This window comes from Euprymna scolopes, chromosome 1 (genome assembly GCF_053919585.1).
Source record: "Euprymna scolopes isolate OS-2025 chromosome 1, ASM5391958v1, whole genome shotgun sequence".
Classification (NCBI taxonomy): domain Eukaryota; kingdom Metazoa; phylum Mollusca; class Cephalopoda; order Sepiida; family Sepiolidae; genus Euprymna; species Euprymna scolopes.
In genome coordinates this window covers 1992545-2006981 of record NC_136482.1, presented here as the reverse complement: position 1 = coordinate 2006981, position 14437 = coordinate 1992545, and the positions used below count along the sequence as shown (strand labels likewise).

Genomic DNA, 14437 nt, shown 5'->3' with positions numbered 1-14437 from the left:
TCAACTATACCTTTGCGAAGCTCTCGCTTCAGATTGCTGTGGGTCTGCTTTCTTTTCGCATCACAACTTTCACGTACAATATTTCGCCACTTCGGCCTTGGCAGAGTAAGTTCTTTCCATGTGTCGATGTCGATTTGTAAGACTTCCAAATTATTCTTTGTAAAAGTCCCTGAACCTCTTCCTAGGCTTGTGTTGAGGGTGCTTTCCATTTTCCAGCTCCCGTAAAAAAATTGTTTTGGCAGCCTACAATCATTCATTCCACCAAACGCATATGCGATCCAATTACAAGGGTCTCAACATTAGAGCAACATGCTCCCACAAGGACTTCTATATCGGGTACTTGTGCTTGCCACTTGATGTTTAAGATTCGTCTCAAATATTTGTGGTGAAATCATTCAATCCATTTTATGTGCATTTGATGCAATGTCCATGTCCCCGATGAATACAACAGTGATTAGCACACAGGTCTTGTAAATGCAAATCTTAATCCTTTCTGTGATTCCAAGATCAGACCATACTCTCTTCTCCAACCTTCCAAAAGCTACAGATGCCTTCTGAATTCGCCTGTGAATTTCAGTGTCGAGACAGCCATCCCTCGACAGAGAACTACCAAGTTACACAAATGAATAAACTACTCCCAGTTTAGCACCACAGACCATGATGTTCGGTTCCACGTATGACTGGCCCGATGCAGGAGTGAACATCACCTTTGTTTTAGACAGATTGATCCTCAGACCAAAGGCAGTGCAGGAGTCGGCAAAGCTATCCATTATATGCTGCATATCAGTCTCAATGTGTGAAAAAAAAACAGCATCGTCTGCATACAGTAATTCCTTGACCAAGACATGATACAGCTTGGTTCTGGCATTAAATCTTCTAAGATTAAAAATGCGACCTGTGGTTCGAAACTTTAATATGACACCCCTATCGCAACCTCGAAACGCATGAGCAAGTAGAGCAGCAAGATATGTAGAGAAAAGAGTAGGGGCAGGAATATCACCTTGTTTGGCACCATTGTCAACTGGGATTTCATCAGACAATTTTCCGTTAAACGAGACTCGAGCTTTCAAGTCCCTGTGCAGTTCCTTGAATATTCTAACAAAGGTTGGAGGACACCCTACTTTCAATAATATTAACCAGAGAGCATCCATGTTAACGGTGTCAAATGCTTTGGTTAGATCAACAAACACTTGATACAGTGATATCTGTTGTTCAATGCATTTCTTCTGGACTTGCCCGGGCTGAAAAATCATATCCATAGTTCCTCTGCCAGACCTAAAGCTACTTTGTGACTCTGGAATAACATTAGGACAAACATCCTCCAGTAACCTGTTTAATAGAAGTCATGCGAAAACTTTCTCAGCAGCTATATATATATATATATATATATATATATATATATATATATATATATATATATATATTTAAATAAATGTTTAGAGGTACAGAATTTATATATAGTTTTAAAAATAGTAAGCGGAAGTTTCTCGAGAGCTCTTTCGGCTATCATCTCGTCAGGAGAAAATCGATAGCGTACAAAATAATATTGTGTCGAAAAATAAAGAGTTCTAATGGGGAACTTATTAAATGTGCCAAAAGTACGAGGACACTAAAATAAATTTATTAACGTTTAAAAACGATTAAAATATTGGCACAACGAGGGAGGAGAAAAAAAAGCGGGAGAAAAGATCGAAGTTCCCCAAAGAGAAACAATGCGTTGGATGTTTCTTTTTGCCGGCACAAAGAAGGTTGACGCACCGCAATAGAGACAGACTCTAAAATCTTTAAATGGTTTTTGGAGTCTGCTCTATATAGCTTCTCGAACCAATCTATTTTATATCTATCGGCGCAGCATGGGTTGTCAACCAAATGCTGGCCAATAGCAGAGTCCAACGTTAATAAATTTATTTTAGTGTCCCCGTACTTTTGGCACATTTAATAAGTTCCCCATTAGAACTCTTTATTTTTCGACACAATATTATTTTGTACGCTATCGATTTTCTCCTGATATGATAGCCGAAAGAGCTCTCGAGAAACTTCCGCTCACTATTTTTAATATATATATATATATATATATATATATATATATATATATATATATATATATATATATATATATATATTCTAGCTTTTCATTTATTTAAAATCTATAGTAAAACCCCGGGATACGGAATTAAAAATTAGTAACAAAATACAGTACAGTACATACACATGTATATAATCAAATAACATTATAAATAACACTGTGAGACGAGGTAAATACCGTAACCAGGGCCCGAAAAAGCATCGTATTCTACATTGTAACCTATAAAAACCGTATTAAGGGGTCCTACTGTTTAGTCATACGACATTACTTTTATGAAACAGCAAAAGTCATAAAATTACATTTATAGCTTCTCAGTCATTCTGCTAAGACCAGTGTTATATTTGGTCTCTACACCTTCAGCGCCATTTGATACCAGATGTCTTATGTAATTATCTCCCTTAAAAAAATTTAAATACACACACAAACAAATAGAGACACTATCGCTTATAAGTTGTTGAATTAATTTATTAATATAAAAATGTGTGTGAAATTGTGTGCTGGATTATGTCTAAATGGGCGGAAAGCTCCTGGTAAGTGAATGGTCTTTACCGTGTTGGGTATATTATATCGACAACATCTTTAAAGGATTTAAATCTGGTAGATGATCCTAGCAGGTTTCTCCAAGAGTAGGGATAACCTTTGACACATGCAAAACTAAGTGGTTGAGAGCGGTAATTTGCTTGAAGCATTGCTGGTAAATAAGCATTTATGAAGGCTGATAGCAGTGCAGAAAACGGAAATAGTAAAAGAGATGATGAAAAGAAGAAATATGGGAATATAACTGACTTTTTTTTATAAATTCTGAAATGAAAAATAAAATGAAACTGCTTACCTTTCATGACATTCACTATCGCACAAACGATGGAAAAATTCTTGAAATTTCATCTTGGAGTCAGAGTCAAGAACCGCAGCGAAAGACCAAATCAAGGCAAACAAGAACTGCGCCACCATCATGTTTGACCTTTCCTCCTTTATTTTAGTTTCGTTCGTGAAAAACATTTCGCCATCTGCTTCTTCTGTTTCATTGTCGTTGTCATCTTTAGTGCGTAGATTTCTGAATAGGAAGAAAAAATGACTACAAGGAGAATTTAACCAAATGCATCAATTCTTAAGATGCGTCCATTCGATGAAAATGGCGTTTTTTTTTCTTTTGTTTTATAATGAAAATTGCCCTTGACATAATTCTTTACCTAATGCAAGGTAGCTAATTTTAATCTTGACAAGGGTCGAGATAAGAGTAAGTATAACTGATACGAAGTTTGGGAAATAAACGACTTAACCCGTAAAAGTCAGGACGAGATGGCGGTGGAAGAGACTAAAGATACGGTAAAACATAAAGCATGATGTCACGTATACCGAGGTTGAGAAAGAAACTTAGGTTTAGTCAATCTACCTATAAGACGTAGCGCGAGGCAGATTAACAATAATCTTATAATAACTGAAAAGAAAACTTTGATAATCGCCAAGAGCGAAATCACCCACTAAGATCTCTGTACGCTCTGCCCACCCATTTATTTTTAATCTGATAATTTATTCTCTCTCATGTGTAAACTACTTGTCTTCGAAAATAAACCAACTGATCGACCAAGCTTATCAGATATGCGGAGTCTCGCCTAAAAATTTAAAGAAATGTTCATTTGTCACATGCTACATTTTAGTAAGTGGGGCACTTATCAAGGCAAAAAGTAAACTCGAGGATAAGGATTACTGAATGTCAAGATTTAATTTATTCATAGCAATAATATTTTAATTTATTTATAGTAATAATATTTTACGAGAAGGAAAGTTGAGCACATGCCATAAAAGTAACGATAAAGTAAACAAAGACTAGCAACGCGGTAGTAAGGGAGGCAAATACGAATTTTATTTGGATAATGTAGTGATGTGGTGACGTCATGAAAAGAGGCGAAGTCGTGGCCTATGCGTCATCTATCGGCAGGAGCAAACCGAGAGGTCTTGTTTCTCTCGCCTGAGACATGACGATGCATAACTTCTTTTTCTTCCTCAACCAATTGTTGAATAATTCAACTTAAATGTAATCTGACAACCATGGGTGGCCGGGCAGGTGCGACCTTCGGATTTTTTTTTTTATCTGCGTATTTGACTTTCTTGTAATTTAATGATTTTCTAAAACTGTATGAAAACCATTGGATATGCTGTTCTGTTTGTTGACAGTTTTTATAATCTTTTTATTAACACGACATACCTGACGTGTGTGAGAAGAATTCCGTATAATCTGATCATGCTGAGAACCAAATGCATCGGCTGGCACGGCACAATATGTCGACAACGCGTCGTGACGAAGATCAGACTTGGCGGGAGTAACCAATAAAAAAGAAACTGAAAAATGCAAGAATAATGCGTTTTTCTACAGTAAAATATTTCTTTCAAAGAGATTCAACTAAAATTAGCAAAGAAAACATTGTACTAAATTTTTTATTGTTTCCTTTTTAAGTTAAACAAAATGGGGATAGTAAATTCTACCCGTTGGTCGCTCGCAATCTTGTAAAGAAGTAGTCATATATATATATATATATATATATATATATATATATATATATATATATATATATATATATAATACATATATATATATATATATACATATATATAAAGTTTGACTCATGTCCAGGTAACCTATATCTAAAATTTCAAGTGTTTAGACCCAAAATTGACAGAAGAATTTGGTAGAGCCTGCAAAGGTCAACTCTTTTAACTAAGACCTCTTGGCAGCCAAATTTTCGCCCAAAAACGTATTAAAAAGCTTGCTGCATGCCTGAATACCCGTAAAATTTCAAATGTCTAGACCAAAAATTGGCTGAGTAGTTTGCTAGAGACCGCAAAGATCAAATCTTTCGAACTTTTACCCCATTGCTAGCCAAGTTTTCGGTCAAACCCCCGTGAGAAAGCTTGCCCTATGCCTGAATACACTTTATGTAACATTTCAAATGTTTAGACCAAAAATTGGCTGAGTAATTTGGCAGAGACTTCAGGGGTCACATTCTTAACTTTAACCCCAATTTTGAACCCTTTAACATTCATTGTTTTTGAGCTCAAATCAAATTAAAAAGTTGGATCCATGTCCAAGTAACCTACATCTAAAATTCCAAGTATTTAGACCCAAAATTGGCGGAGGAGTTTGGTAGAGTTTTCAAAGCTCAAGTCGTTGAACATTGATCCCTTGACAGTCAAATTTCTGACCGAAAACTGATTAAAAAGATTTTCCCAAATCTCAATACCTCTTATGTCAAATCTAGAGTTTGTAGACTGAAAATTGACAGAATAGTTTGGTAGGGAAATGTACACACACAGACAGACAATTTCACTTTTATATATAGATATGTGTGTGTGCGCTATTTATTTGTTTTTGTTTGCGATACTTTTGAATGAATTCAATTATTTATACGAAATGTTAGATTTAGAAAAGAGGGATGACGGGATATTCAAGGCAGTTTAGTTTGGTCTTGTGGTCAAATTCTGTTTAATAATAATTACTCTGGATCTGAGTGAACCTAAAAAGAATGGTTAATAAGGAGTAACTCCACACTCCTCAATACTTTTGAATTAGTGATTCACTACTGTGAGTACTATAAAGCCATGCACTCAGGACGAGTGTAATTATAGATTGTGTTAACGTTTTATAAATATTTCGAATTATTAAACGATTTGATAATTTCTCTTTACTTTGATTGTTTTGTGTTCGATTTGACTAAATCCATTAAGAGTTCCCTCCAGCCATGAAGAAACCAAGACTTCCCATCCTAATTGTGCTGGGTCCATGTATATCATTCCACACCTGAAATGCAAGAAAACAAAACCATTTGTAAAGCTTGTGTGTATATAGCAGTTACGGTGGACGTTACAGCCGGAATAATATTAATTATTATATTTGTTACACATAAAGTTTCAGTCGGAATCATATTAGTGACTATATTTATTATACATAACGTTACATATTAATTATTATATTACACATGGCGTTATATATTAGTTATTATATTTGTTACACATAACGTTACAGTCGGAATAATTAATTATTGTATTTGTTACACATAATGTTACAGTTGGAATCATATTAGTTATTATATTTGTTACACATAACGTTACAGTCGGAATAATTAATTATTATATTTGTTACACATACCATTACAGGCGGAATCATATTAGTTACTATATTTGCTACACATAACGTAACATATTACTTATCATTTTTGTTACACATAGCATAATATATTAGTTATTATATTTGTTACATATAACGTTACAGTCGGAATCATATTAATTATTACATTTTTTACACATAACGTTACAGTGGGAATCATATTAGTTACTATACTTGTTACTCATAACGTTACATATTAGTTATTATATTTGATACACATAGCGTTATATATTAATCATTATATTTGTTACACATAACGTTACAGTCTATATCATATTAATTATTATATTTGTTACACATAACGTTACATATTACTTATTGGATTTGTTACACATGGCGTTATATATTAGTTATTATATTTGTTATACATAACATTACAGTCGCAATCATAATGATTATTATATTTGTTACACATAACGTTACAGTCGGAATCATATTAGTTATTATATTTGTTACACATAACGTTACAGTCGAAATCATATTAATTATTTATATTTGTTACACATAACGTTATAGTCGGAATTATTTTAGTTACTATATTTGTTACACATAACGTTACATATTAGTTATTATATTTGTTACACATACCGTTATATATTATTATATTTGTTACACATAACGTTACAGTCGGAATCATAGTAATTATATTTGTTACACATAACGTTACAGTCTATATCATATTAATTATTATATTTGTAACACGTAACGTTACTTGAAAAAAATCACGCAGTCTATCGTTAATAAAATTCACAATCCTTCTTCCAATCAAATCATATTTAACACAAATAAACTTCGGTTCATGTCTGACTTGCCCATTAAGTTTTATTTAGCAATTCTCAACATCCTTTATTTTATCACCGTTCAATTGTGAGCACTGTGCGAAATTGTCAATAACGCTGATTTATTTCACTCTTCGGACTGTCCTGATTTCAGCTGTTATGGACCTCAGTTGGGCATTCGTATTATTTCGATTATTATCACACCGTTCTCATCTTGAACGTTATTATCACAACGCTCCGGCCGATATAACCTTCGAATTCTTTAAGCGAATCTTATCAAAATCCTAAATCTTTCTGTCGAACTCGGGAATCTACACAGAATTTGGAACGGAACCATTATTTAATCTATGGGGGTAGCATGCTTTTGTGTCGTCGGATTGAAGTTTTAAGTAATTCGAGATTGTAGTCTTCTTATTACCCGCATTAAATATTAAACCTTCAACCTCCAGAAAAGTGTCTCTTAGAACAGAATTTTACTTAGTACACTCTCTGTTACTCTGGATGTTACATAAGCTGAAACATTGTAAAATAAATAATCAAGATGAGAGCAGTAGTCGGCATAATTCAAATAATAGAAATTATCACCCCTCATCTAAAAACTACAATTAGTTTGAGGATTGTCTTAATAAACATTATCTTTCAGATTAAGGTCCGGTGGGTGTGAAAACGCCGCTTACCGATGAGATAATCATCAAAGTGTTCCGGAACATGTCATTTGAAGTGTGGGGAATTTTCGTATCATGTTTATTGAGGGTTTTTTTTGGGGGGGGGGGGTTAGAAAGGAGTCATCCAGTCTCTTTAAATGTCGCCAATTAACTTATGATATATCTATGCTTGAAATGTGACACGGCGCATGCGTGAAATACGCCATTAGAAGGATGCGATAAAATTTGACCACCGTTTGGGACGAATTATAGGAAAATTAACCTCGAAGCTATTGATCCATTTTTCTAATTTTTAGATATTATTTTTCCGAGTATATGCTGATCAGGAAAATGTAAAGATTAGTTAATCTTTTCTGACTTTTAGATGGACATACGCACACGCAAATATTTCCCCTTTTTATGTAATAGATTTGATATACATTTATGGCATTAATTACCATGCAAAATTTCAGCCGGATTAAATAAAAGTTTTTTTTTTTTGTTTTTTTCAGAATTTTGAAGAAAAAACTTCGGGAATACCTTATACAATATGGAGAAGAAAGAATTATAGGAAACTTTGGCCCATCCTAACGTTGTCAGTCTCACAACTAACTTGTATTCTTGTTATATGCATGTAAGCATAAACTCTGTGTGTTCATATATATATATATATATATATATATATAGCGATTGACACAGTGTATATATATATATATATATATATATATATATATATATATATATATATATATATATATATATACACTGTGTCAATCGCTTTATTACAGATTAGTAAAATATCAATATTTCACTAAATATACGTCACAAAAATATTAAAATTGTATTATCAAAGGACTACTTTACGGTTAGATATTTCCCAAAATTTACACTTTTCTTCTTTCCCCCAACTGCATGATGGCAACAGCCAACCCATTCTCGTCCTCAACTTTATGCGTTAATTTTTTTTTAATGCACACTTTCCTTCTACCGAGCACTTGGTGCATTTTTCTCCTTTTTCCTTTTCCCTTCTTGCGTACACTTTCTACTTTGCATATGCGCGTTTTTCGGCTGCTGCTGCTGCTGTTGATAATCTCTTCGCAAGCCAGCCATCCTTTGCTGCTGCTGATATTTTTCCCACGTGTTGATATGCACTATGTTATATTACGTCCAATTGTCGATATGCCTTGTTTGGGATGACAAATTAAAAAAATATAAAATAATAACACGTCACGTCAAACTTGCCTGCTAATCGTGGCCGGAGAAGCTTGCTCCAAATTGTGCACTTCAAACACCAAATTTTGCCATTTGCTCATTTGAATGATCTCACCACTCATCAAACAAAGCTAAAAAAGAACAGGAAAAAATAGAGATCAGAATCGAATATCAGTTCTGCTAATATTTCACTGCATTGGACTAGTAGAAAGCTACATAATGTTCCATCAGTGAAAACATGAACGGTGCTATTGTCTAATAACGATCTAATTATATTTAGTGTTTTTCACTAGTAAAAAGCGACACAACGTTCGGTCACTTCGCTTCCATAGTTGTGTAACTTACTGAATGGCGTGAACGGATTTTATCATTAAAAGATTCGCGAAAACCGAAAAATCCAAAACCCATAACTTAAGTTATGTCAGCTCTATTTTCGCACAGTTTTCTCCGTGACATTTTGAAGTTTTATTATTTATTGCTTCATTATTACGAAATCGTATTTTTGTCATTCCCAATGATTTTAATGTGCATAAAACCATAAGAAGTCAGAAAATCACTTCGATTCTAAGAAATTAAGCGAATTTTGCTAATTTACCGTTAATTATTTAGGTAAATAGGGAACCGAGGAAGAACAGTACCATACAGACCTCCACGGAAAGTATTGGAATTTAAAGAGCCACTCAAATTCCAAACATAGACGAAGATTGGAAGTAATGGTTGGAGGTGTTCAACAAGAATTTGTTTACATTGGGTTTGAAAACGACCATATTAGTCAGTTAGGAAGAAGTTATATCGTGGTATCCAGAGGAAGAACAGATATTTATTTACAGTAACTGTAACTGGAAAAGTTGTATGTGAATGCTTTAGAGGGAAAAATCAGAGATGAAGCTCAGTCGATTATCAACCATGAAAATCACGATAGATTAGAAAAAGACTAGCAACATTTTCTTCTATGAAAAATATTCGCCACTAAATTTCGAAGTCGATTTTGTACTCCCTCGAGGCAAATAATTTCACGTATTTTCAAAGTGCCTGTGTCACGACTGAAAAATATTTTCTTTAATATAAAAGATATGAAGATAATTTTTAATTATATATATATATATATATATATATATATATATATATATATATATATATATATATATATATATATATACTAGCAAAGAGACCCGACGTTTTCCAGGATTGAGTGATAATCAACGAGTGTTTCACATTTCCATATTTTTACTGTCATCGTAATCAGTGAAACCGTCTATTTGTGAATCAAATCGATCGATTGCTTGCTCTAGTAAGGTACCCATCGGGTACAGTGGGAGAAGATCCTGATGCCTTGCTACAGTGACTTTGTCCACAATACATTGCACTGTAGAGAACCTATTGTTGATTTTATATTTTTTTATATATATTTTGCATTAAAATTTAAAATGCAAATAAAATATCATGCTTCAATTGTGTTCTAAACAGAAACATTCATTTCGAACGAACCCCTGTCGTATCAAAGAACCTAATGTTGATTTTATGTGCCTGCCTTATTACTTGTGGGTTGATAATGGCTTGAATTAAAATTGAAACGAAAACGTTTTATGGTAAAATGGTGTTTTAATCAGAAATATTAATTTCGAACGTGCCTCTGTCATATCAAAGAACCTACTCTTGATTCTATATGCCAGGCCTTTCGGCTTGTGTCGTAATATTATGTAGTAGAAATTATTTGTTGTTTATGTATCTGTCTTTTTATCGATCTAGCTATCGATCCATCTCGATTTGTCTATCCATCTATCTATCTAACTGGCGAGATAAACAAGAGATGAAGATGTTTTGATAAAAGTTGTCAAAACATTATTGAGCCATAAAATGGACAAGTTTCACTGGAAGCTCTAAAAATAACGGATCAGGTTGGCTGGACATTAGAGTGAAGTTGGAATTTGGACGTTGAGAAAAGCGGGCGGGTTAACGGTTGTGTCCTCTCTTGGGAGGGAGATGACGTGTCTCAAAAATGGAGGCTATTAGAATTAAACACAAGCAAAGAACTCACTTTCTATTCAACTACGTTAGACGGAAATAAAAACTAATATAAATCCCACCATCATTTTTGAAGTGAAATGCATGCGTTCAATTAGGTTCCAGCTTCCCTTCCAAGAACAAAATGATTTTCCAGATGGACCAAGATTAACGATGTAGTTGAATAATGTATGTCAAATACATGTATCACACACACACACACACACACACACACACACATCCGCATATGAACATTTAGACGATCATAACATTGGAAAAAACACAACTAAAACGTGGGTTCAAATAGTGAAGAATCACTATAGACATTAGAAGCAATGACACGTACACACAAACCCAGCAATACAACATATGTTGATCCTTACGACAATACAACAGTAATAAAAGTTCTCTCGGGCACTTGTGGTGTGAGGCTGTTTAAGGTGTTAATATTCGTCAAAATCGCCTGTTCCTTCTTTTATAGGATTATTTCGATTATCGATTTTCGATATTTATCGGAGACAATCCGGTACAAAACTTATCTAAGAATACTGCCTGACATAAAATACCTTCGTGTGAAATTTCATAAAAATCGGCCCAGCCATTTTCGAGTCCATAGAGAACGAACTCTGCCACATACACACGGAAACACAGACAATATATATATATATATATATATATATATATATATATATATATATATATATATATATATATATATATATATAGCAGTCAATAATGGATGCGAAAGTATTTTGAATCTATATTTTCTATATAAAATCGAAACTGTCTATAATTATCTAATAAAAGTAATCGTTGATTGGCAAAAGTCTGACGTACAAAAGTGTTCAATTCGTTACAGGAGTGTGTCAAGATATTTATCAAAATATTTAATAGTGTTATGACATGCTATTTATTTACCAAGTTCTTCGATTTTAGATTTGTATAAATTTAAATGTAGCGGAACAAACTGTCAACATAGATTTTCACATTATGCAGAAATTTGGTTTTAAACGTTCATGAATCACAAGAAATGATGCACTAATCTTCGAAAGTCAAGAAAAACTATTGTGAACTTGCTTTTTTATTGTCGTCTAGTACAGTGTTCATGTTCTCGATCCACACAGCGTCAACAGGTCCATCAAAAACCGTCCACTTCCGACAGGCGGTGACACTTGAGGCGTGCTCACGAAATGTATTGGCAAGAACTCCTGAAAAATTCATATATATATATATATATATATAGAGAGAGAGAGAGAGAGAGAGAGAGAGAGAGAGAGAGAGAAAGAGAGAGAGAGAAAGATCATTCGGTTATGCAGTTTCAAATTTAATTTTTTTAATTATCATGCAACATAAAATGAAGTCGACATGTTAAATATCCTACACACACACGCACACACACGCACGCGCGCGCACACACACATATATAATATTTTAATAAAGATTTACAATTAGTGTTTCATGATTACGCAATCATAAATACAGGAAGTTCAGTGCAGTTGAGATTTTGTAGACCACAAGACTAAGGAAGGCTTCAAATCTCTTGAGCGCTATAAATTCATTCTGCACTGATGATTGCGTAAGAATAAAACATTCGTGTCAGTAAGTCTAAAAATAATTGTTAACAATCATTTATTATAGACATAAACTCCTTTAAAGAAATTAAAGTTGAGCTTTCTTTAGGGGGCGCGGTCACCGTTAGTGCAAATGCAACATTCGGATATCGCGGTCGTTGAATACTCTCTGGCCGTTTACTGTGAACACCCGCCGAAGATAACATAAATACATGAAACTATAAAAGAAAAGATAAGTAGTGCAATGGATCATCGGTACTCTATAAAAATACGGAAGTTTTGCAAAATAACAAACACTTTTTACAGTTTGGAATTTTTAAAATCAGGCATGTTTCTATTATTCAAATTAATTGGACAATTTTTATCATCTTCAGTTTTATCTGCACATCGTTTCGTTTTTTATCAACGGGTTTTTTGCTTCCCTCTCAATTTATTTTTATGCGATTGTTTCCCAACTCGGCATGCCACCAGATATCTTGTTGAAAGAATATATGTGTGTGTGTGTGTGTGTGTGTGTGTGTGTGTGTGTGTGTGTGTGTGTGTGTGTGTGTGTGTGTGTGAAAGAAATAAGAGACATTGCCATTCTGTCTGTCCAAATACATCCAAATTTAAAATACATTTCTTAAGTTTGGTGATGACCCTTACCATCGGTCCATTCATGAGAGATTGGATCAAACTTCCCGTATAGCTGACCCATAGTTATAGCTTTGGGGTTGATAATTCGATATTCAACCTAAAACAAGAATATATAAAATATTGATAAGTATTACCGTTTCATACATATTTGTAAAATAATATCTTATGTACATAAATAAAATTTATTTATAGCAAGAAAGTTACACAGAAACGTTTATGTTTCATTCTCATTAGGAATCCCCAGGCTAAACACTTTCGTTTTGGATGCTAGGGTCACATGTGAGTGAGAAATCGTCAAAATGAAAAATCACTCTTGAGTCACCCTTGACATGAGGGAACTGCAAAGATTTAAGTCAACTGCCGATAAAAGGCGCTGGTGAAGGGAGAAAAGCAATTAACTTTTCTTATTGGCTCAATGAGTCGTTTAAGAGATTAAAACGCTGACTTTAAATCGGAAATTGTATTTCTGAAAGATATGAGCGGAACATATGTGCACCTTTCTCGGACTGTGCGTGTCTCTTCACGAGGACGGAATTCAAGATCAGTTTATCCTTATTATTCGAACATCGTGAATACGACATACGTGAATTATAAGGTCGTATTATTCGAGCATCTGGAATCCGACCATCAAAGGAAGACATAAGGCCATATTACTCGAGCATTCAGTGTCCAACACACTCAAGGAAGTCTACATGCTGTTATGTACTTCGGAATCGAACAACTCATCTGGATATACAATAAGGGAATAGATTGGTTTAATTGGAATATTTTATCACTTGTTTGAAGAACGTGTTGAACTGTTCTTTTCTTCTGAAATTGTGATTTGAACTTTGAATTACTTTATAAGTAGCGCACATCATTCCACGTCGTGACTCTCATTTCTCATCATTATCGTGATTTCTATCAGTCATTTCTTTTTTTATTTTTCCTTCTTTGAAGATGTAACATGGTGACTCGTATTTCTTTTTGTAGCCACGAGAACTCGACATCCGATAATCAAGAACTTTGTGTAACTCATTTCTCCTCATCATGAACGTCATTTCTATTATTCATTTCTGTCTTCCCTTTTTCTCTCCTTTTTATGAAAAACAAAAAGAAAAGATTATATACGAAATATACTTTTGTCTTCAAATCCGTGTTATCCATTCACCCCCATCCCCACCCCCCGCCGTTTATATGCATGATTTTATTAATCTGCCACTAACACTTGTATGAAATATAAGGGACATCAGACTATACACAGCTTAGTATCACGTGGAGATTTTTCCCATAGGTTTTCATTTAATGGGATAGCGCTGGGTGGCGCATTTTTGCTGGTGTACTCCCCTACTCCCCTACTCACG

General features: G+C 34.0%; 1 protein-coding gene across 1 annotated transcript in view; it reads right to left on the bottom strand.

Annotated features, from left to right (window-relative positions):
- LOC145244699 (dynein axonemal heavy chain 3-like) overlaps nt 1-14437 on the bottom strand; it is a 382877-nt gene that overhangs the window by 161167 nt on the left and 207273 nt on the right. Inside the window, exons 34-39 of the mRNA XM_080107154.1 lie at nt 13104-13191; nt 11965-12095; nt 8914-9014; nt 5771-5882; nt 4293-4426; nt 2919-3140 (exon numbers count right to left, since the gene is read on the bottom strand). Of these exons, the coding sequence (XP_079963280.1) occupies nt 2919-3140; nt 4293-4426; nt 5771-5882; nt 8914-9014; nt 11965-12095; nt 13104-13191 (788 nt within the window). The remainder of the gene's footprint in view (nt 1-2918; nt 3141-4292; nt 4427-5770; nt 5883-8913; nt 9015-11964; nt 12096-13103; nt 13192-14437) is intronic.